Source organism: Lepus europaeus, chromosome 19 (assembly GCF_033115175.1).
Source record: "Lepus europaeus isolate LE1 chromosome 19, mLepTim1.pri, whole genome shotgun sequence".
Taxonomy (NCBI): Eukaryota; Metazoa; Chordata; class Mammalia; order Lagomorpha; family Leporidae; genus Lepus; species Lepus europaeus.
Genome location: NC_084845.1, coordinates 14,310,426 through 14,327,414, shown reverse-complemented (window position 1 = coordinate 14,327,414; position 16,989 = coordinate 14,310,426). Strand labels below are relative to the sequence as shown.

Sequence of the window (16,989 nt, the reverse complement as noted above, 5' to 3'; positions counted from 1 at the left end):
GTATGCTCACTAAAAAGGAGAAAATGTTTTGAAGTTAGTCTGTTAGAGCAGAGCAGGTACGGCATTTGGCACTGTGAAACAGTAAGTGGCACAATAATGGGTAAATATCTTCCTGTTTGTTGAGAATCTTGGATGTGTTATCTCAGGTCTTCATCAAATTTGGGAAGTTTTGGCAATAATTTTTTTCTCTCTGTTCTTCATGCTAGACCATTTCAATAGCCTTATTTTCAGGTTGAGTTTTCTGCCTAAAATCACCATTGATCTCCTTTAAGTGAATTACTTATTTCAGCTCTTGTTATTTTCAGTGCCAGAATTTCCTTTTAAGTTATATCAGTGATAGTATGTGTGGTGGAATGAGAAGGTGAAAATGTCATGCCAAGATGGCCACTGAGGTGAAAAGGTCATGCCAAGATGGCCGCTGACAACAGAAACTGCCTGGCAACAGGCTGTGGTTGGATGGCTTCGGAAACCACATAACAACAGAGCCTGACTGACAATAGGCCGTGATTGGATGGTTTCAGAAACTGCCTGGCAACAGGCTGTGATTGGTTAGGGCATAGACCGCCCCTTGACAGGATTGGCTACCTTGGCTATATAAGCAGCTGTAGCAACTGAAATAAACGAGTCTGTGGGCTGCTTGCCTCAGGCCTGCTTTCACCCGACTCCCGGGGTCTGTGTGGTGACTCTGCGCCTCTTGCCCCTACCACACTCCTCCTCTCAGAAGAAATCAACAGCAACAGGTATGCTTTGTAATTTTATTTAAAAAAAAATTTTTTTTTTTGACAGGCAGAGTGGATAGTGAGAGAGAGAGACAGAGAAAGGTCTTCCTTTGCCGTTGGTTCACCCTCCAATGGCCACTGCGGCCAGCGCATCTCGCTGATCCGAAGCCAGGAGCCAGGTGCTTCTCCTGGTCTCCCATGCGGGTGCAGGGCCCAAGGACTTGGGCCATCCTCCACTGCCTTCCCGGGCCATAGCAGAGAGCTGGCCTGGAAGAGGGGCAACCAGGATAGAATCCGGCACCCCAACCGGGACTAGAACCCGGTGTGCCGGCGCCGCAAGATGGAGGATTAGCCTGTTAAGCCACGGTGCCGGCCATGCTTTGTAATTTTCATTGTGATGTGGACATTTTAATATAATGTTAATTCTGTAATTAGATTTTTCCCCTTCATCAAGGATTGCTGCTTGTTGCTTATTGAGAATTGAAGCCACCATTTGCATAGTGACTTTCTAAATTATATTTACAAGTATGTATTTCTTGTTGTGTGTGGTCACTGAAGTTTCTGTTCCATTATCTCTGAGAACAAGGTGAAATATTAAGGCTTCAATTCATTAAGTAGACATCACAATTATAAGGATAGGTACAGCCATAGTCAGTTTGAGGTGCCATAACTGAATATGATAGATTGGGTAGTTTAACGACTGAAATTTATTTTCTAGCAATTCTGGAAGGTTGAACTCTGAGATTAGGGTGCCAGCATATTTTGCTTCTCATAAGGGTTTTCCCCCTTTTATTGCAAATGGCCACCTTGTCACTATGTGTTCACACCTCTTCTTTGTGTAAGGACAGAGAAGGGGCTGGGGAGGGGGGAGAAAGGGGAGTGAGAGAGAGAGAGTGTGTGTGTTTATGTCTTGTTTTATAAGGGCACTAATCCCATCATGACCTCACCTAACCCTGGTTACCTCCCACAGGCACCCTTCTCTAAACACCATCATACTGCAGAGTAGGGCTTCAACATATGAGTTTTGGTGAGACATAGTCCATAAAATTCATCTAACAATAGATCCCCAAAATATATGAGGCAAAAAAAATGACACTGAATGAGAAATACAGTTTTAGAAGAGTAGTTGGAAACTTCAATACACTACTTTCAACAATGAATATGACAATGAGGCAGAAAATCAATAATCAAACAGAAGACTTAAATTGTAAGCCAATGGGAGCTAATAAAAATATATACAGCACTATACCCAAAAACATCAGAATACCCATTTTTTCCCTCAGTATACCTGGATTTTATATTAGGCCACAAAAATCATCAATAAATTTAAAAAATGAAAACATACCAAGTATTTTTACAAATCACAATAGAATGAAATTAGAAATTAAACTAGAAAAGCTGGGTTTATTAATAAAACACATTAAATCAGTGATTGTAAATGTTCTCCATTTTTATCATGAAATAGTTTAAGAATACAGTGCAAGGTGTCCAAAGGTACAATGCATAACAGCCAATTCATAAAAGCACAATCTGCCTCATCAAATGATAAGAATTGCTTATATTTGCCTATCTATTTATATATTAGAAGTTTTATTTATTTGAAAGGCAAAGTGATAGAGAGGGGTGGGGAGAGAGAGAGAGATCTTTCATGTGCCAATTCACTCCCCAAATGTTTGCAAAGACTGAGGTTGGGCCAGGCTGAATCCAGGAGCCAGGAACTCCATCCAGACCTCCCACATGGGTAGTAGTAACTCAAGTTCTCAAGCAATATCTACTACTTCCCAGGTACATTAGTGGAAAATTAAATTGGAAGTTGAGTCAGAGGTCAGACTTGATCCCAGACAGTCAGATATGAAATGTGGCATCCCAAGCAGTGGCTTACCCTGCTGCATCATAACACCTGCCTATATCTGCTTATTTTTTTTAGAATAAAAAAGTAAGCATATTTCCATTTGCACCCTTACCCTGATCTCATTTTATTCCTCCCCAGAGGTCACCACTGTTCTTAATCTGCTAATTATTTCCATGAATGCTTTTAGATTTTTCCTATATAGTATTTAGCAATGGAAACTGTAGACATTGATAATGTTTCCAAATCTTATGTGGCACTCTATTATACAAAATAATCTTTAAAGTTATTTTCATTTTTATTTGAAAGGCAGAGACAGAGAGAAAGAGAGAAAAACATCTTTCAGCCACTGGTTCACTCTCCAAATGCCCCTAATGGTTAGGGTTGGGCCAGTCCTGGTCTCCCACGTAGTTAGCAGGATCCCAAGTTCTGAGTCATCATCTGCTGCCCCCTCAGGGTGTGTAATAGCAGGAAGCTGGTTTAGAAAGAGTAGCTGAGACTTGAACCAGACATTCTGACACGGAATGTGCGCATCCCAAGCAGTGTCTTTACAACTGTACCAACGCTCACCCCCAAATACTCTTTAGTTCAATCCTAATCATACTATTTTTGAGATTTATCCACACTGATAGTACTATCTCCATTCATTTTAATTTACATTTTGACTTTTCATTGTCATAATGTTGTGGTGAATCTTCATGCACATCTCCCTCAAACATGAAAGACTGTAAATACTTATGGATGGAATTTCTGGGTCAAAGAGAGTCACATCTTCCAACTTCACTAGATCTTGCCAAATTATTATAAATACAATTACTTTTAGTAGCATTGTATGAATGTTCCTATAGTTCTACATCTTTTTGGTAATTGGGCACTGTGATGCTTTTTCCAATATGATGTTTTTGAAACAGTTTATTTTTCATTTCCCTTTATAATTACTTACTCTAATACTTTCAAATCCACCTTTTCTGATGTAAACTATCAGTATCACATGCAGAATTTCTCTAAGTATATTAGATTCGCTAATGTTTTTATTCTTCAGAATTTACACTTCACAGTGGGTAAGACCTTGATACAGTGGTTAAGACACCACTTGGAATGTCCGCATCCCATTTTGGAGTGCCTAGATTCGAGGTCAGGCTCTGCTCCCGACTCCAGCTTCCTGCTTATGTGTACCTGGTGACAGCAGGTGATGACTCAAGTGCTTGGGCCCCTGCCATCCACATGGGCAAGCCAGAGGAAGCTCCTGGTTTCAGTCTGGCCCAATGCTGGCTGTTGTAGCTATCTGGGGAGTGAACCAGAGGTTGGAAGCTCTCTGTGTCTCTATAACACTTTCAATTTAAATAAATCTTTACAGGGAAAAAAATGTATGTGATTTTAAATTCGCAACCACTGAATGAAGAACTTAGAAATTGTGTATTTTTTCTATGCTATGGGAGAATTTACATGATTTCAAAATTACCCAGACTCACCTATACAATTACTCAGGTCTGGCACCTTTTTATGGGACTGAATGGATTTCTCTTTGTTTCTTTTAGTCTTGTGATCATTGCTATTCTTTGATCTAAATTTAAGTTCCGCGTTCCTTCCAGTGAATGCAATTTTCCTTTTTCTTAAAAAATATTTATTTATTTGTAAGGCAATATGAGAGAGAGAGGAGAGAGAGATCTTCCATCTGCTGGTTCATTCTGCAAATGGCCATACCACAACATCTGGGGCTAGACCAGGCTAAGTCAGGAGCCTAAATTACGTCTGGGTCTCCCATGTAGGTGGCAGGAACTCAAGTACTTGAGCCATCATCTTCTGCTTCTCAGGTGCATAAGCAGGGAGCTTGACCAGAAGTGGATTGAGTACTTGAACCAGCAATTCAATATAGGATGTGGGCTTCCTAAGAAGTAGCTTAACTCACTGTGCCACATTACCCACCCCCTGTTTTTATTTAAACTTAGTTTATCCATTCATTCTCTTTGGAAACTTCCTACAAGTGGTTATAAGCTTTATATTTCTACAACTTTATATTCCTACAACTATTCACCTGGAGTACAAAGATTTCCACTTACATTCTGAAATTTTTAGGTTTTTCCAATTTTGATCTGATGCTTCCCATGGATTATGTTTTATTCATAAAGCAATTTTGTTTTAGTTGTGAGGAATAAATGAGTTAATATGTACTGGGTATGCAGAACATTGCCTGGTTCATAATATGCACTCAGTGTATGATTGCTATTATTATTTATTGAATATTTACTATATCTGACAGACTACATGAAGTACTTTACATGCAAATTTCTCATTTAACAAGTATCAATTTACAACAGACACTATTTCACTTAATACATTTCTACAATATTTCATTTATTATTCCCATGTTAAGAATTAAAACCCTGAGGTTTATGTAAGTCTAGCAGGTCAAAGTCATACAATGTCATATAGTGGTAGAACTGTGTTTTTCCAGAATGTAAGCTCTTATTCCTGGAAGTCCCTAGTGCCCAGAGAATGAGTCTGGAATAAAATAAGGCTGAATGGTATGTAAACCTAGATAACAGAGAGCCTCATAGACAATTTTAAAGGCTGTAGATATCAGTCTGACAACAGCAAGCCAAAAAAAAAAAAGTTCTAACTCATAAGAGTGACATGTATATTCTTGCATTTTTAAAGGTCAGTTTGGGTGTGCTGTAGGAAACAGATTTAAGGATAGCAAAAATGGATACACGGAGACCTTTTAGAAAGCTCTAAAGTGATCTAGGCGAGAGGAATCTCAGGCCAGGGTGACAACATTAAAGAGAAGAGTATAAATTCCAAAAATATTTAGGGGATAGATTTATAGAACTTGGTGATTTGCTGGGTTGGGTGGTGGGAGTGACTCTCCAGTATGAATTCTCTGATGATGAGCGAGGTGTGCATGCTGCCTGAAGGTTTTCTTGCACTCCTTACATTCATAAGGTCTCTCTCCAGTATGAATTCTCTGATGTTGGGCAAGGGATCCACAGTAGCTAAACGCCTTTCCACAAACATTACATTCATAAGGTTTCTCTCCAGTATGAACTCTCTGATGTTGAGTAAGGGATGAGTCATTGCTAAAAGCCTTCCCACATTTTATACATTCATAGGGTTTCTCTCCAGTATGAACTCTTTGATGTTGAGCAAGATAGGCAATCTGGCTGAAGGCTTTCCTACACTCTTGACATTTATAAGGTTTTTCTCCAGTATGAATTCTTTGATGTTGAGCAAGGTGTGAATTCTGGCTGAAGGCTTTCCCACATTCCTTACATTCATAGGGTCTCTCTCCGGTATGTATTCTCTGATGGACAGTAAGGTATGCACGAAGGCTAAATGCTTTCCCACAGACATTACATTCATAAGGCTTCTCGCCAGTATGAACTCTCTGGTGTTGAGCAATGGATGATCTATTGCTAAAGGCTTTCCCACATTCAATACACTCATAGGGTTTCTCTCCAGTGTGAACTCTCTGATGTTGAGCTAGGTAGGCAAACTGGCTAAAGGCTTTCCTACATACCTTACATTCATAGGGTTTTTCTCCCGTATGAACTCTCAGATGTTGAACCAGATGTGCGTTCTGACTGAAGGCTTTCCTACATTCCTTACATTCATAGGGTTTTTCTCCCGTATGAATCCTGTGATGCTGAACAAGATTTGATCTCTGACTGAAGGCTTTCCCACATTCCACACATTTATAGGGCTTTTCTCCCGTATGAATTCTTTGATGAAGAGTAAGGGATGAGCTCTGGCTGAAGACTTTTTCACAGTCATTACACTTCAAAAGTTTCTTTTCAGCATAAACAGTCTTGGGCTTAATGGCCATTACAGTCTTTTTAAAGCTTTTCTTATGCTTGTTATATTTACGTACTTTCTCCTCTTTGGGGATTATTTGCTGTGTATGAAGCAGCGTGTTTTGAGGGAAACTTTCCCAAGATTTTTTATATTCCTGTTGTCTTGCATCAACAAGACCTTCTTCATAAGTGACTGTCTCTTCCTTTAAACCTGCCTTCTGGTTTCCTGACTGCCTCTCAAAGAGGTCCTTACATGTCAATTCTTCTCTCAAACTGGAGTGCTCAAAGCCATAACTTGGAAGTTTATCCGTTATCTTCCTGGATGACTGTTCATCAGAAAGACCCTGCTTTGGGATTAATTCTTCAATCTCACACATAGATTCCCAGCCTGAAAAGTAATAATAAGACAAAAAAAAAGTCTCCTCTATTGTATACAAGAAAAGTACATTTATGAAAGTACATTTGTAAAGTAAAGTCTGTGAATTTAATAGGAAAAAAAGAACCACAAAAACAATAGTGTTTTAGTTCTTAATGTGCCAAAATAGAAACTTGAAATAGGTCACACAGAAAGTTGAAGAGGAATGATTAGAATTTGGGACAATCAGTAAAAGGAAATATCAGGACAAGAATAAATTAACGATATGATTGGACTTGGTTATAATTTTGTGTGTATTATTAATACATATGCTGAAATTATCTCCATTCTTATAGCTACTTCATTAAAATTATACACTGAACAAATATTTTCCTTGTACTAGTCACTGTTCTATATGCTTTCAATATCATAAACAAAGATCCTTACCTTTATGGACTTTATTTTCTTAGAGAGAACTAAATCATAAGTAAATTTTATTGTAAGTTGGAATTACTAAGTGCTACAGCAAAAAAAAAAAAAAAAAAAAGTAAGGCAAGTAATATTAGGAGTGCTGGTGAAGTCCAAGGGAGGAATCATTAATAAGTTAAATTTAAATATAGATTTGAAGAAAGTCAAGAACAGTCAGAGTTCTGAGAAGAGAGCATCTGGGTAGAAGCTGCTTTAAAGGCCCAAAAGTAGAAGGCACGTCTGGTATGTTTGAGGAATAGTAAGAACAGTGTGGCTGGGGAGGACTGAGTAACAGGAGATGAAGACAGGTGGTAAAGGGTAAGCAGAGAAGTTTTTGGGCCCTTTATGGAATTTCACTTTTGTGCTCAGTGTGATGGAGAGATACTGAAGTGTTTTAAGTAGAGGAATGAGATCTGGTTGAAAATACTGGAAGGTGAAAGCAAGCAGAGACTTAAGGACACCTGTTATTATAGTAATTCAAGTGAGAGACAACAGTGGTTTAGACCAGGGAAATATCAGCAGAGGTATAGTGAGGTAGACAGATCCAAGGTGTATTTTACAGGTAGACCCAAGATAGATTGGATATGGAAAGTGAAAGGAAGAGATGAAGCAATTGTGCCTTCAAGGTTTATGGTCTGAGCCATGGAAGAACAGAACAGCCATCAACAATGATAGGGAGAGGCCGGCGCTGTGGCGTAGAGGGTAGGGCCACCACCTGCAATGCCGGTATCACATATGGGCAGCAGTTCAAGTTCCAGCTGCTCCACTTCTGATCTAGCGCTCTGTTATGGCCTGGGAAAGCAGTGGAGGATGGCCCAGGTCCTTGGGCCTCTGCACCCGTGTGGGAGACCCAAAGGAAGCTCCTTGCTCCTGCATTCAGATCGGCACAGCTCCAGCCATTGCGGCCAATTGGGGAGTGAACCAGCGGATGGAAGACCTCTCTTTCTCTCAGCCTCTCCTTTTCTCTCTATGTAACTCGGACTTTCAAATAAAATAAATAGTTATTTTAAAAATGATAGGAAATGCCATGGGTACAGCAGGTTTGGACAAGAAGGCATGGAAGATATAGTTCAATTTCGATCATATTAAATTTAAGGTGTCCTCTCAAAACGGAGTCATTAATTAGGCAGCTAGGAAAAAGACACTGGAGTTTAAGAGACAGGTCAGGACTAGAGATTTAAAATTGGGAGCTGCCAGCACATAATTGCTATTTAAAGAAACTGTATTACAAAGGGAATGAGCGTAGATAAACAGAAGTTAAAGGAGCAAGGTTTGAATATTAGAGCACTCCTATATTTGAGATACCTGGCAAAAAAGAAGAAACCAGTGAAAGAGATCTGGGAGCAAAGGGAAACAAAAAATAAGTCAGGGCTGAGAACATTAACACTACCAGATATTAAAGGTTATAGTAAAATCCAACTAGTTTCATGATTATTATGAAAAAAGTAAAATATATTACTATGAAAACATAAGATATTGAAATATAATAGGCAAGAATGTCACCAAAATACAGCAGAGAGCTGGACTGGAAGAGGAGCAACCGGGACAGAATCCGGCACCCCAACCGGGAATAGAACCCAGTGTGCCGGCACCACAAGGTGGAGAATTAGCCTGTTAAACCACAGTGCCGGCCGTTAATTCTTTATATTCAAAAGCAAGTGGCACCTCTTTATCCTTATACACACTTTTCTGGGGGGAATCCCTCATTAGAATTTAAAAGGTTTTGCTCATTTGTAAAGCTTACAAGTATTTTTAGGGCACTGTGCCTCTTGGTGGTACTTGCTGTCAATATTAAAGATATCTTCCTGACATTAGCTATCTTTATGCTTTTTTTCTACTGCTTTTCAAAATTGACTCTAAAATTTAATTTATATATACATATATATGATATATTACGTTTTATATATATATAATGTAATATAGTGCTTCTGTGAGTTTTAGAAGGCAGTAATTCTAGTGAATCACTAAATCTGAGGGTAGGAAGAAGTGATAGGCACTCTGGGGACCCCAAATTTGTGGCTGGTATCTGAAGAAAGTGATTTGTGGAACACTGCTCTTTCAAATTTCAGTTTGGCAAAGTCATTGCAAGAACTATTTTTTAAATCTTGAAGTATATTAAAAATAAAAATGTTTCCAGATACTTGTTAAGCCATAGAGTATGTATGAGGCCTTACAAACAAATTTTTAAAGTTTAGAAAGTTTGAAATTACATAATTATATAATAAGTATCTTGTTTGATCATAGTGAAATGAAACTGAAAAATCCACAAATATAATTAAATTAAATAACATAGGACCAATGGATAAAATAAATCACAAGGGAGGTTGGCATTGTAGCATAATGGTTTAAGCCGCTGCCTGCAATATCAGTATCCCATAAGAGAACCAGTTGAAGCCCATTTGCTCTGCTTCTAAACCAGCTCCCTGCTGATGCATCTGGGAAAACACTGGAAGATGGCCTGAGTGCTAGGGCCCCCTGCCACCAATGTGGGAGACATGCATGGAGTTCCAGACACCTGGCTTCCTTCTGGTCTAGTCCTGGCCCAGCCCTGGCAGCCATTTGGTGAGTGGACCAACGGACAGATCTCTCTCTTTCTCTCTGTAATTCTGCCTTTCAAATAAATAAATATTCTCTTAAGAAGGGAAATTAGAAAATATGTTAAAGTGAATGAAAATAAAAACATATCACATAAAACTTATGGGTGAGTTTTTGTTTTGTTTTGTTTTTTTTTTTTTTTGGGGGGGGTGTACTGTTTAGCCTACTGGCTAAGATGTAGTTAAGATGCCCATGTTGGCTGGCACCGTGGCTCACTCGGTTAATCCTCCACCTGAGGCGCCGGCAGCCCATATGGGCGCTGGGTTCTATTCCCGGTTGCCCCTCTTCTAGTCCAGCTCTCTGCTGTGGCCCAGGAGGGCAGTGGAGGATGGCCCAAGTGCTTGGGCCCTGCACCCGCATGGGAGACCAGGAGGAAGCACCTGGCTCCTGGCTTCGGATTGGCGCAGTGCCGACCATTGCGGCCATTTGAGGAGTGAACCAGCTGAGGGAGGACCTTTCTCTGTCTCTCTCTCACCGTCTGTAACTCTACCTGTCAAATAATAAAAAAAAAGATGCCCATGTCACCCACAATGAAGTACTCTCTGCTATGGCCTGGAAAAACAGCAATGGCCCAAGTCCTCAGGCCCCTGCACCCAAATGGGAGACCCAGAGGAAGCTCCTGGCTCCTAGCTTTAGATCAGCCCAGCTTTGGCAGTTGTGGTCATTTGGGAATTGAACAAGTGAACGGGAAGACCTTTCTGTCTCTTCCTCTCTCTGTCTGTAACTCTCTCTCTCAAACAAATAAATAAAATCTTAAAAGAAAAACTAATTAAGAGGGGGCTGGCGCTGTGGCATAGCAGATTAAGCCACCACCTGCTGTGCTAGCATCCCATATGGGCACTGGTTTGAGTCCCAGCTACTCCACTTCCAATCCAGCTCTCTGCTATGGCCTGGGAAAGCAGAAGAAGATGGCCCAAGTCCTTGGGCCTCTGCACCTGCATGGGAGACCTGAAAGAAGCTCCTGGCTCCTGGCTTCGGAAGGGCTCAGCTCCAGCCATTGCAACCATTTGGGAAGAGAACCAGAGGATAGAGACCCGCCCCCCTCTCTCACTCTGCCTCTGCCTCTGCCTCTTTGTAACTCTACCTTTCAAATAAATAAATAAATAAATCTTTAAAAAAATTAACAGATGGGGAAAAATAAAGAAACAAGAAAAAAAATTTTAAAAGTACAATTTATAAAGGAAATAAGAGGGTAGAAATAAACCCAACTCTGTAATTTAACTGGCCACCATTATTTACTTAAAAGATAAATATTATGGGGCAAGAATCTGGCATAGTGATTACAATGCCTGCACCCCATACCAGAGTGCCTGGGTTCAGTGGTTCTAGCTCTTGACTCCAACTTCCTGCTAATGCAGATCCTGGGGAGACAACAGTGATAGCTCCCAGTTTCAGCCTGGCCCAGTTCCTGGCTGTTGCAGGCTTTTGGGGAGTGAACCAGAGAACAAGAGTGCTAGTTCTCCCCTGTCCCACACTCAATAAAAATAAAGACTGGACTAACAACTGTTTGCCTATACGTTTTTTTTTTTTTTTTTTAAGATTTATTTATTTATTTGAAAGGCAGAGTTACAGAGAGGTAGAGGCAGAGAGAGAGAGAGAACCTTCCATTCGTTGGTTCACTCCCCAAATGACCACAATGGCCGGAGCTGCACCAATCTGAAGCCAGGAGCCAGGAGCTTCTTCTGGGTCTCTCATGCAGGTACAGGGGCCCAAGCAGGCCATAGCTGAGAGCTGGATCAGAAGTGGAGCAGCCAGGAACCAGCGCCCATATGGGATGCCGGCACTGCAGGCAATGGCTTTACCTACTACGCCATAGTGCCGGCCCACCTATATAGTGTTTTATAAAAGAAATACACAAAGGTTAAGACTAAATGGGAGGCTGGTGTTGTGGCACAGTGGGTAACGCCGCCAGCCACCTGCATCCAATATGGGCACTGGTTCAAGTCCTAGCAGCTCCACTTCCAATCCAGTTCCCTGCTAATGCACCTGGGAAAACAGTGGAAGATGACCCAAGTGCTTGGGCCCCTGCACCCATGTGGGAGACCCAGCTTCAGATTTGCCCAGCTCTGGCCATTGTGACCATTTAGGGAGGGAAACAGTAGATGGAATATCTCTCTCTCTCTCCCTCTCTCTCTTTGTAACTCTTCCTTTCAAATAAATAATTAAAACTTTAAAAGAAGACTAAATGGGTAGAAAAAACTACACCAAGTAAATATTAACAAAAGGCTGATTTAACTTTAAGAAATATTAAGCAATATCAAATAATCACTGGATAAGGATAACAATGTAAGAATTCACCAGAAAGATAAAACAATTCTAAAAATATGTCAAAATAAAATATCTTCAAATTATAAAGAGGTAGCTGTCAAAATTACAAGAAAATGTATATATTTACCACCAGGGTAATTTTTCCTATGTCTCTCAGTAACTGATTGTTCAGAGATTAAAAAAAAAAATCAATAGGAGTAAAAATTTGACTAGTATATCTACAGCTTAATCCAATGAACATATATCAGATATTGTACTTAACAACTATAAAAACATATTATTTTCAAGGACACTTAGAATATTTACCAAAATTAGCCCCAAGACATACATAAATAAAGTCTAAAAGGTTTCATAGAATGTACATTAAACAGACCAAATTCTCTATCCATAATGCAACTAAATTTATACCAAATAAAAAAATCTTAAATTTAGAACTTCCAAATAATTCACAGATCAAGAATAAATCAATGCAAATTAGAAAATGCTTAGATATGCACAAAAACAAAAAATGTCATATAACAAAACACCTGGGATATATTACTAATATAGCCCTAAATCTCTATTATAAAATGAGAAGTCTCAAAAGCAAGGAATTGTTTAACTTTGACAGTTAAAAAAAGATTACGATAAAGAAATGTAAGTAGAATAAAATAATAAAGTGGATGAATACATGAAATTTTTAGAAAGATAAATTATAGATTAATGAAGTGTAAATGTCTGAAAACACACACACGAACCAGATAACCTCTTGGAAAGACTTTTTCAGGGATGAAAAGGTCACAATGACCTATACTACCATCTTTGTCACTTATTCACTGGAGAGGCAGAAAGATGCAAAAAGATCAAGAGAGACAGAGAGCTCCTACCCACTGGTTCATTCCCCAAATGTCCACAAGAGCCAGGACTGGGCCAGAGCAAAGTTGGGAAATGGGAACTCAGTTTGGGTCCACCACATGGGTGGCAGGAACCCAATTACCCAATTACTCGAGTCACCACCACCTGCTACCTCCTTGGAGTACAGCATTAGCAGGAAGCTGGAACTGGAAACAGAGCCGGGACTTGAACTTAGGCACTCCAATACAGAGTATGGGCATCTTAATGGGTGTCCTAACTGCTAGACAAAACACACTCATCCCCTCCCAACTTCAGATGAAAGAAAATGATGGACAATTTCATCCAATAAATTCGAACACTTACATCAAAACTATAAATCTTTAGGGGGAATCAAGTCATAGCTGACTATGGGAGAAATAGGAAATGTAAACTCTTTCAGCCAGGACTTGATCTCGGGCTCCAGGGTGGGATGTAGACTTCTTAATGCCGCATCCTAACCTCCAGTCAAAATTCCTGTTCCTTACCAACTTTATGTCAGGGAGAATGAAGAAAACCTTCATCTAATAAATGTGAATACTTACATGAAAACTGTAAAATAGTTTTTAAAATTTTATTTTTTCTCACTTTATTTGAAAGGCAAAGAGAGACAGATGTTCCATCTGCTGGCTCACTCCCCATTTTGATTCACTCCATGCTAAAGCCAGGAGCCTAGAATTCAATCTAGGTCTCCCATGTGAGTGACAGGCTGACTAGAGTGCAAATTAGCAGGAAACTGGAATTGGAAGTAGAGCCAGGTTGCAAACCAGGTACTCCAGTATGGGATGCAGGCATCCCGAGCAGCATCCTACCACTATGCCAAAGCTGCCCTGAAAATTATAAATTCTTAGAAAAAAAAATGTCACAGGGCCGGCTCCGTGGCACAGTAGGTTAATCCTCCGCCTGCGGTGCTGGAATCCCATATGGGCACCGGTTCTAGTCCCAGCTGCTCTTCTTCCAATCCAACTCTCTGCTGTGGCCTGGGGAAGCAATAGAAAATGGCCCAAATCCTTGGGCCCCTGCACCAGCATGGGAGACCTGGAAGAGGCTCCTGACTCCTGGCTTCAGATCAGCGTAGCTCCGGCCGTTGCGGCCATTTGGGGAGTGAACCAACGGAAGGAAGACCTTTCTCTCTGCCTCTTCTTCTCACTGTCTGTAACTCTACCTCTCAAATAAATAAATAAAAATCTTTTAAAAAAAAGAAAAAAATGTCATAATTGATTAGAGGAGAAATAGAAAACCTAGGATCTTACATCATAACAAATTGAACTATTAGTTTAAATTCTTTTCACAAAAAAAAAATCTCAGACTAAGATGAACAAAGTTCTACCAAAAGTTCAAAAAACAAGTAATTTTGATTTAAAACAAATTCTTCTAGAAGAAAAAAGAAGAACACTAACAACAGATTTTACAATAGTACAACTTTGATTCCAAAATCTGACAAGAGTAGCTGAAGAGGACATTGAAGCTAACCTCAATAATAAAAACACAAAGACGTTGAAAAATTTTCAAATAACAACTACTATAAATGGAAAAGATTCAAAGATGGATGATCTCAGAAATGTAACACTGAGGGGCTGGCACTGTGTTAACAGGCTAAGCCATCACCTGCAATGCTGGCATCCCATCTGAATGCGGGTTCAAATCCCAGCTGCTCTACTTCCCATCCAGCTCCTTTCCAATGCACCCGGGAAATCAGCAGAAGACGGGGTACCTGGGGGCCCTGCAACGCACGTGGGAAACTGGAAAAAGCTCCTGGCTTCTGGTTCCTGGCCTCTGTCTGGCCCATCACTTGTTGTTGCAGCCATTTGGGGAAGAAACCAATTAATGGAAGATCTCTACCTCTATCTCTCTTTCTCTATAACTCTTCCAAATAAATAAATCATAAAAAAATGGGCCACAAAGTAATATGCAGAGCCAAATAGCTACCATTTATTAAAAAAAATTACTTCAGTATTGAAAATATAACATGTAATTCACCACATTAACAGATGAAATACCATTTAATCATCTACAAATGCTGGAAAATGGTTACTAAAAATCAGAATTGGGGCTAGCATTGTGGCATAGCAGGTTAAGCCTCCACCTGCGACACCAGCATTCTCTATGGGAGCCAGTTTGAGATCTACCTTCTCTACTTCTGATCCATCTCCTTGTTAATGTGCCTGGGAAAGCAGCGGAAGATGCCCCAAGTGTTTGGCCCCTGCACCCATGTGGGACGCCTGGAAGAAGCTCTGGGCACCTAGCTTGGGCCATTTTGGGGAGTGAACCAGTAGATGGAAGATCTCTCTCTTCCTCTCTCTGCAACTCTGCCTTTCAAATAAAAAAAAAATCCAAAAAAAAGTTCAAAAGACTTCCACAAGCAAAACTAGCAAACAGGAATAAAGGATATTTAACAAAAAGTTTTAGAATCAAGAACGTTAATAATAAAATATTAAAAGTACTCTCACAGAGATCAAAATTGAACACAAATGCTTGCTATCACTATTTTAATTAATACCACACTAGAAATACAATAAAGGGAAATAGAAAAAAGAAATTAAAGAACTTAAAGAAAATGCCATGCTCACATATACATCTTCCCATACAGAAAATTAAAAGAAATGTAAAAATTACTTGCATGAACAGGGGAGACAGACAAAGTTGCTAGATATAAGGTCAATGTATAAAATTAATTTCATGGGGCTGGCACTGTGGCATAGTAGGTTAAGCCTCTTCCTGCAGTGCTGGCATCCCACATGGGCGCTGGTTCAAGTTCTGGCTGCTCCACTTCTTTTTTGGGTGTTTTTTTTTTAAGATTTATTTATTTATTTTGAAAATCAGAGTTACACACAGAGAGAAGGAGAGGCAGAGAGAAGGAGAGAGAAAGAGAGAGGTCTTCCACCCGCTGGTTCACTCCCCAGATGGCCACCTACACCTGGAGCTGTGCTGATCCGAAAGCAGGAGCCAGGAGCTTCCTCCAAGTCTCTCACGTGGGTGCAGGGCCCCAAGGACTTGAACCATCTTGTACTGCTCTCCTAGGCCATAGCACAGAGCTGGATCAGAAGTGAAGCAGTCAGGATTCCAACCAGCACACATATGGGATGCTGGCATTGCAGGTGGCAGCTTTACCCGCTATACCACAGCGTGGGCCCCTCACTGTTCCACTTTTGATTCAGCTCTCTGATAATGGCCTGAGAAAGCAGTGGGTGATGGCCCAAGTCCTTGGGCCCCTGCACCCACATAGGAGACCCAGAAGAAGCTTCTGGCTCTTGGTTTTCAATCAGCCCAGCTCTGGCTGTTGTGGCCATTTGGGGAGGGAACCAATGGATGGAAGACCTTTCTCTTTCTCTCTCTCTCTCTGTTTCTCTGTAACTCTGCCTCTCAAATAAATAAAATCTTTTTAAAACATTAGTTTTGGGGCCAGAGCTGTGGTGCAGCAGGTTAACGCACTGGCCTGAAGTGCCGGCATCCATATGGGCGCCAGTTCGAGACCCAGCTGCTCCACTTCCGATACAGTTCTCTGCTATGGCCTAGGAAAGCAGTAGAGGATGACCCGAGTCCTTGGGCCCCTGCACCAGTATGGGAGACCCAAAAGAAGCTCCTGTCTCCTGGCTTTGGATCAGCGCAGCTCCGGCCATTGCGGCCAATTAGGGAGTGAACCATCGGATGGAAGACCTCTCTCTCTCTCTCTCTCTCTGCCTCTCCTCTCTCTGTGTAACTTTGACTTTCAAATAAATAAATAAATATTTTTTAAAAATTAGTTTCATTTCCACATATGAGCAAACAAACATAAAAAACATAACATTTAACATAGCAACAAACTAATACATCTTGGAATTAACGTAACAGAAGATGTACATGGCCTTTATGGAGAAAATTTAAAAATATTGAAAGAAATGAAAAAGTCTAAATCAATGGAGAGCTATCCCATGTTTACTAATGGAAAAATTTTGAAAACTAATTATATTATACATAAAACTTGAATCATAAAGTCAACATCTCTTTGTGATTTACTAATAGAAATTGACAAGTTGGCCCTACACTTTATTCAGACAGCCAAAAGGCAAAAGGGAAATTCTGAAGAACATAAAC

At 40.2% G+C, this 16,989-nt stretch overlaps 1 protein-coding gene across 4 annotated transcripts in view; it reads right to left on the bottom strand.

The window, feature by feature from the left end:
* LOC133747816 (zinc finger protein 568) overlaps window positions 1-16,989 on the bottom strand; it is a 187,629-nt gene that overhangs the window by 161,617 nt on the left and 9,023 nt on the right. For all 4 annotated transcript variants that reach the window (XM_062176192.1, XM_062176193.1, XM_062176194.1 and 1 more), the window contains one exon: window positions 2,123-6,747. In XM_062176192.1, coding sequence (XP_062032176.1) covers window positions 5,390-6,747 — 1,358 coding nt within the window. In that variant the 3' untranslated portion in view covers window positions 2,123-5,389. Of the gene's footprint in view, window positions 6,748-16,989 lie in introns of those variants that run through there.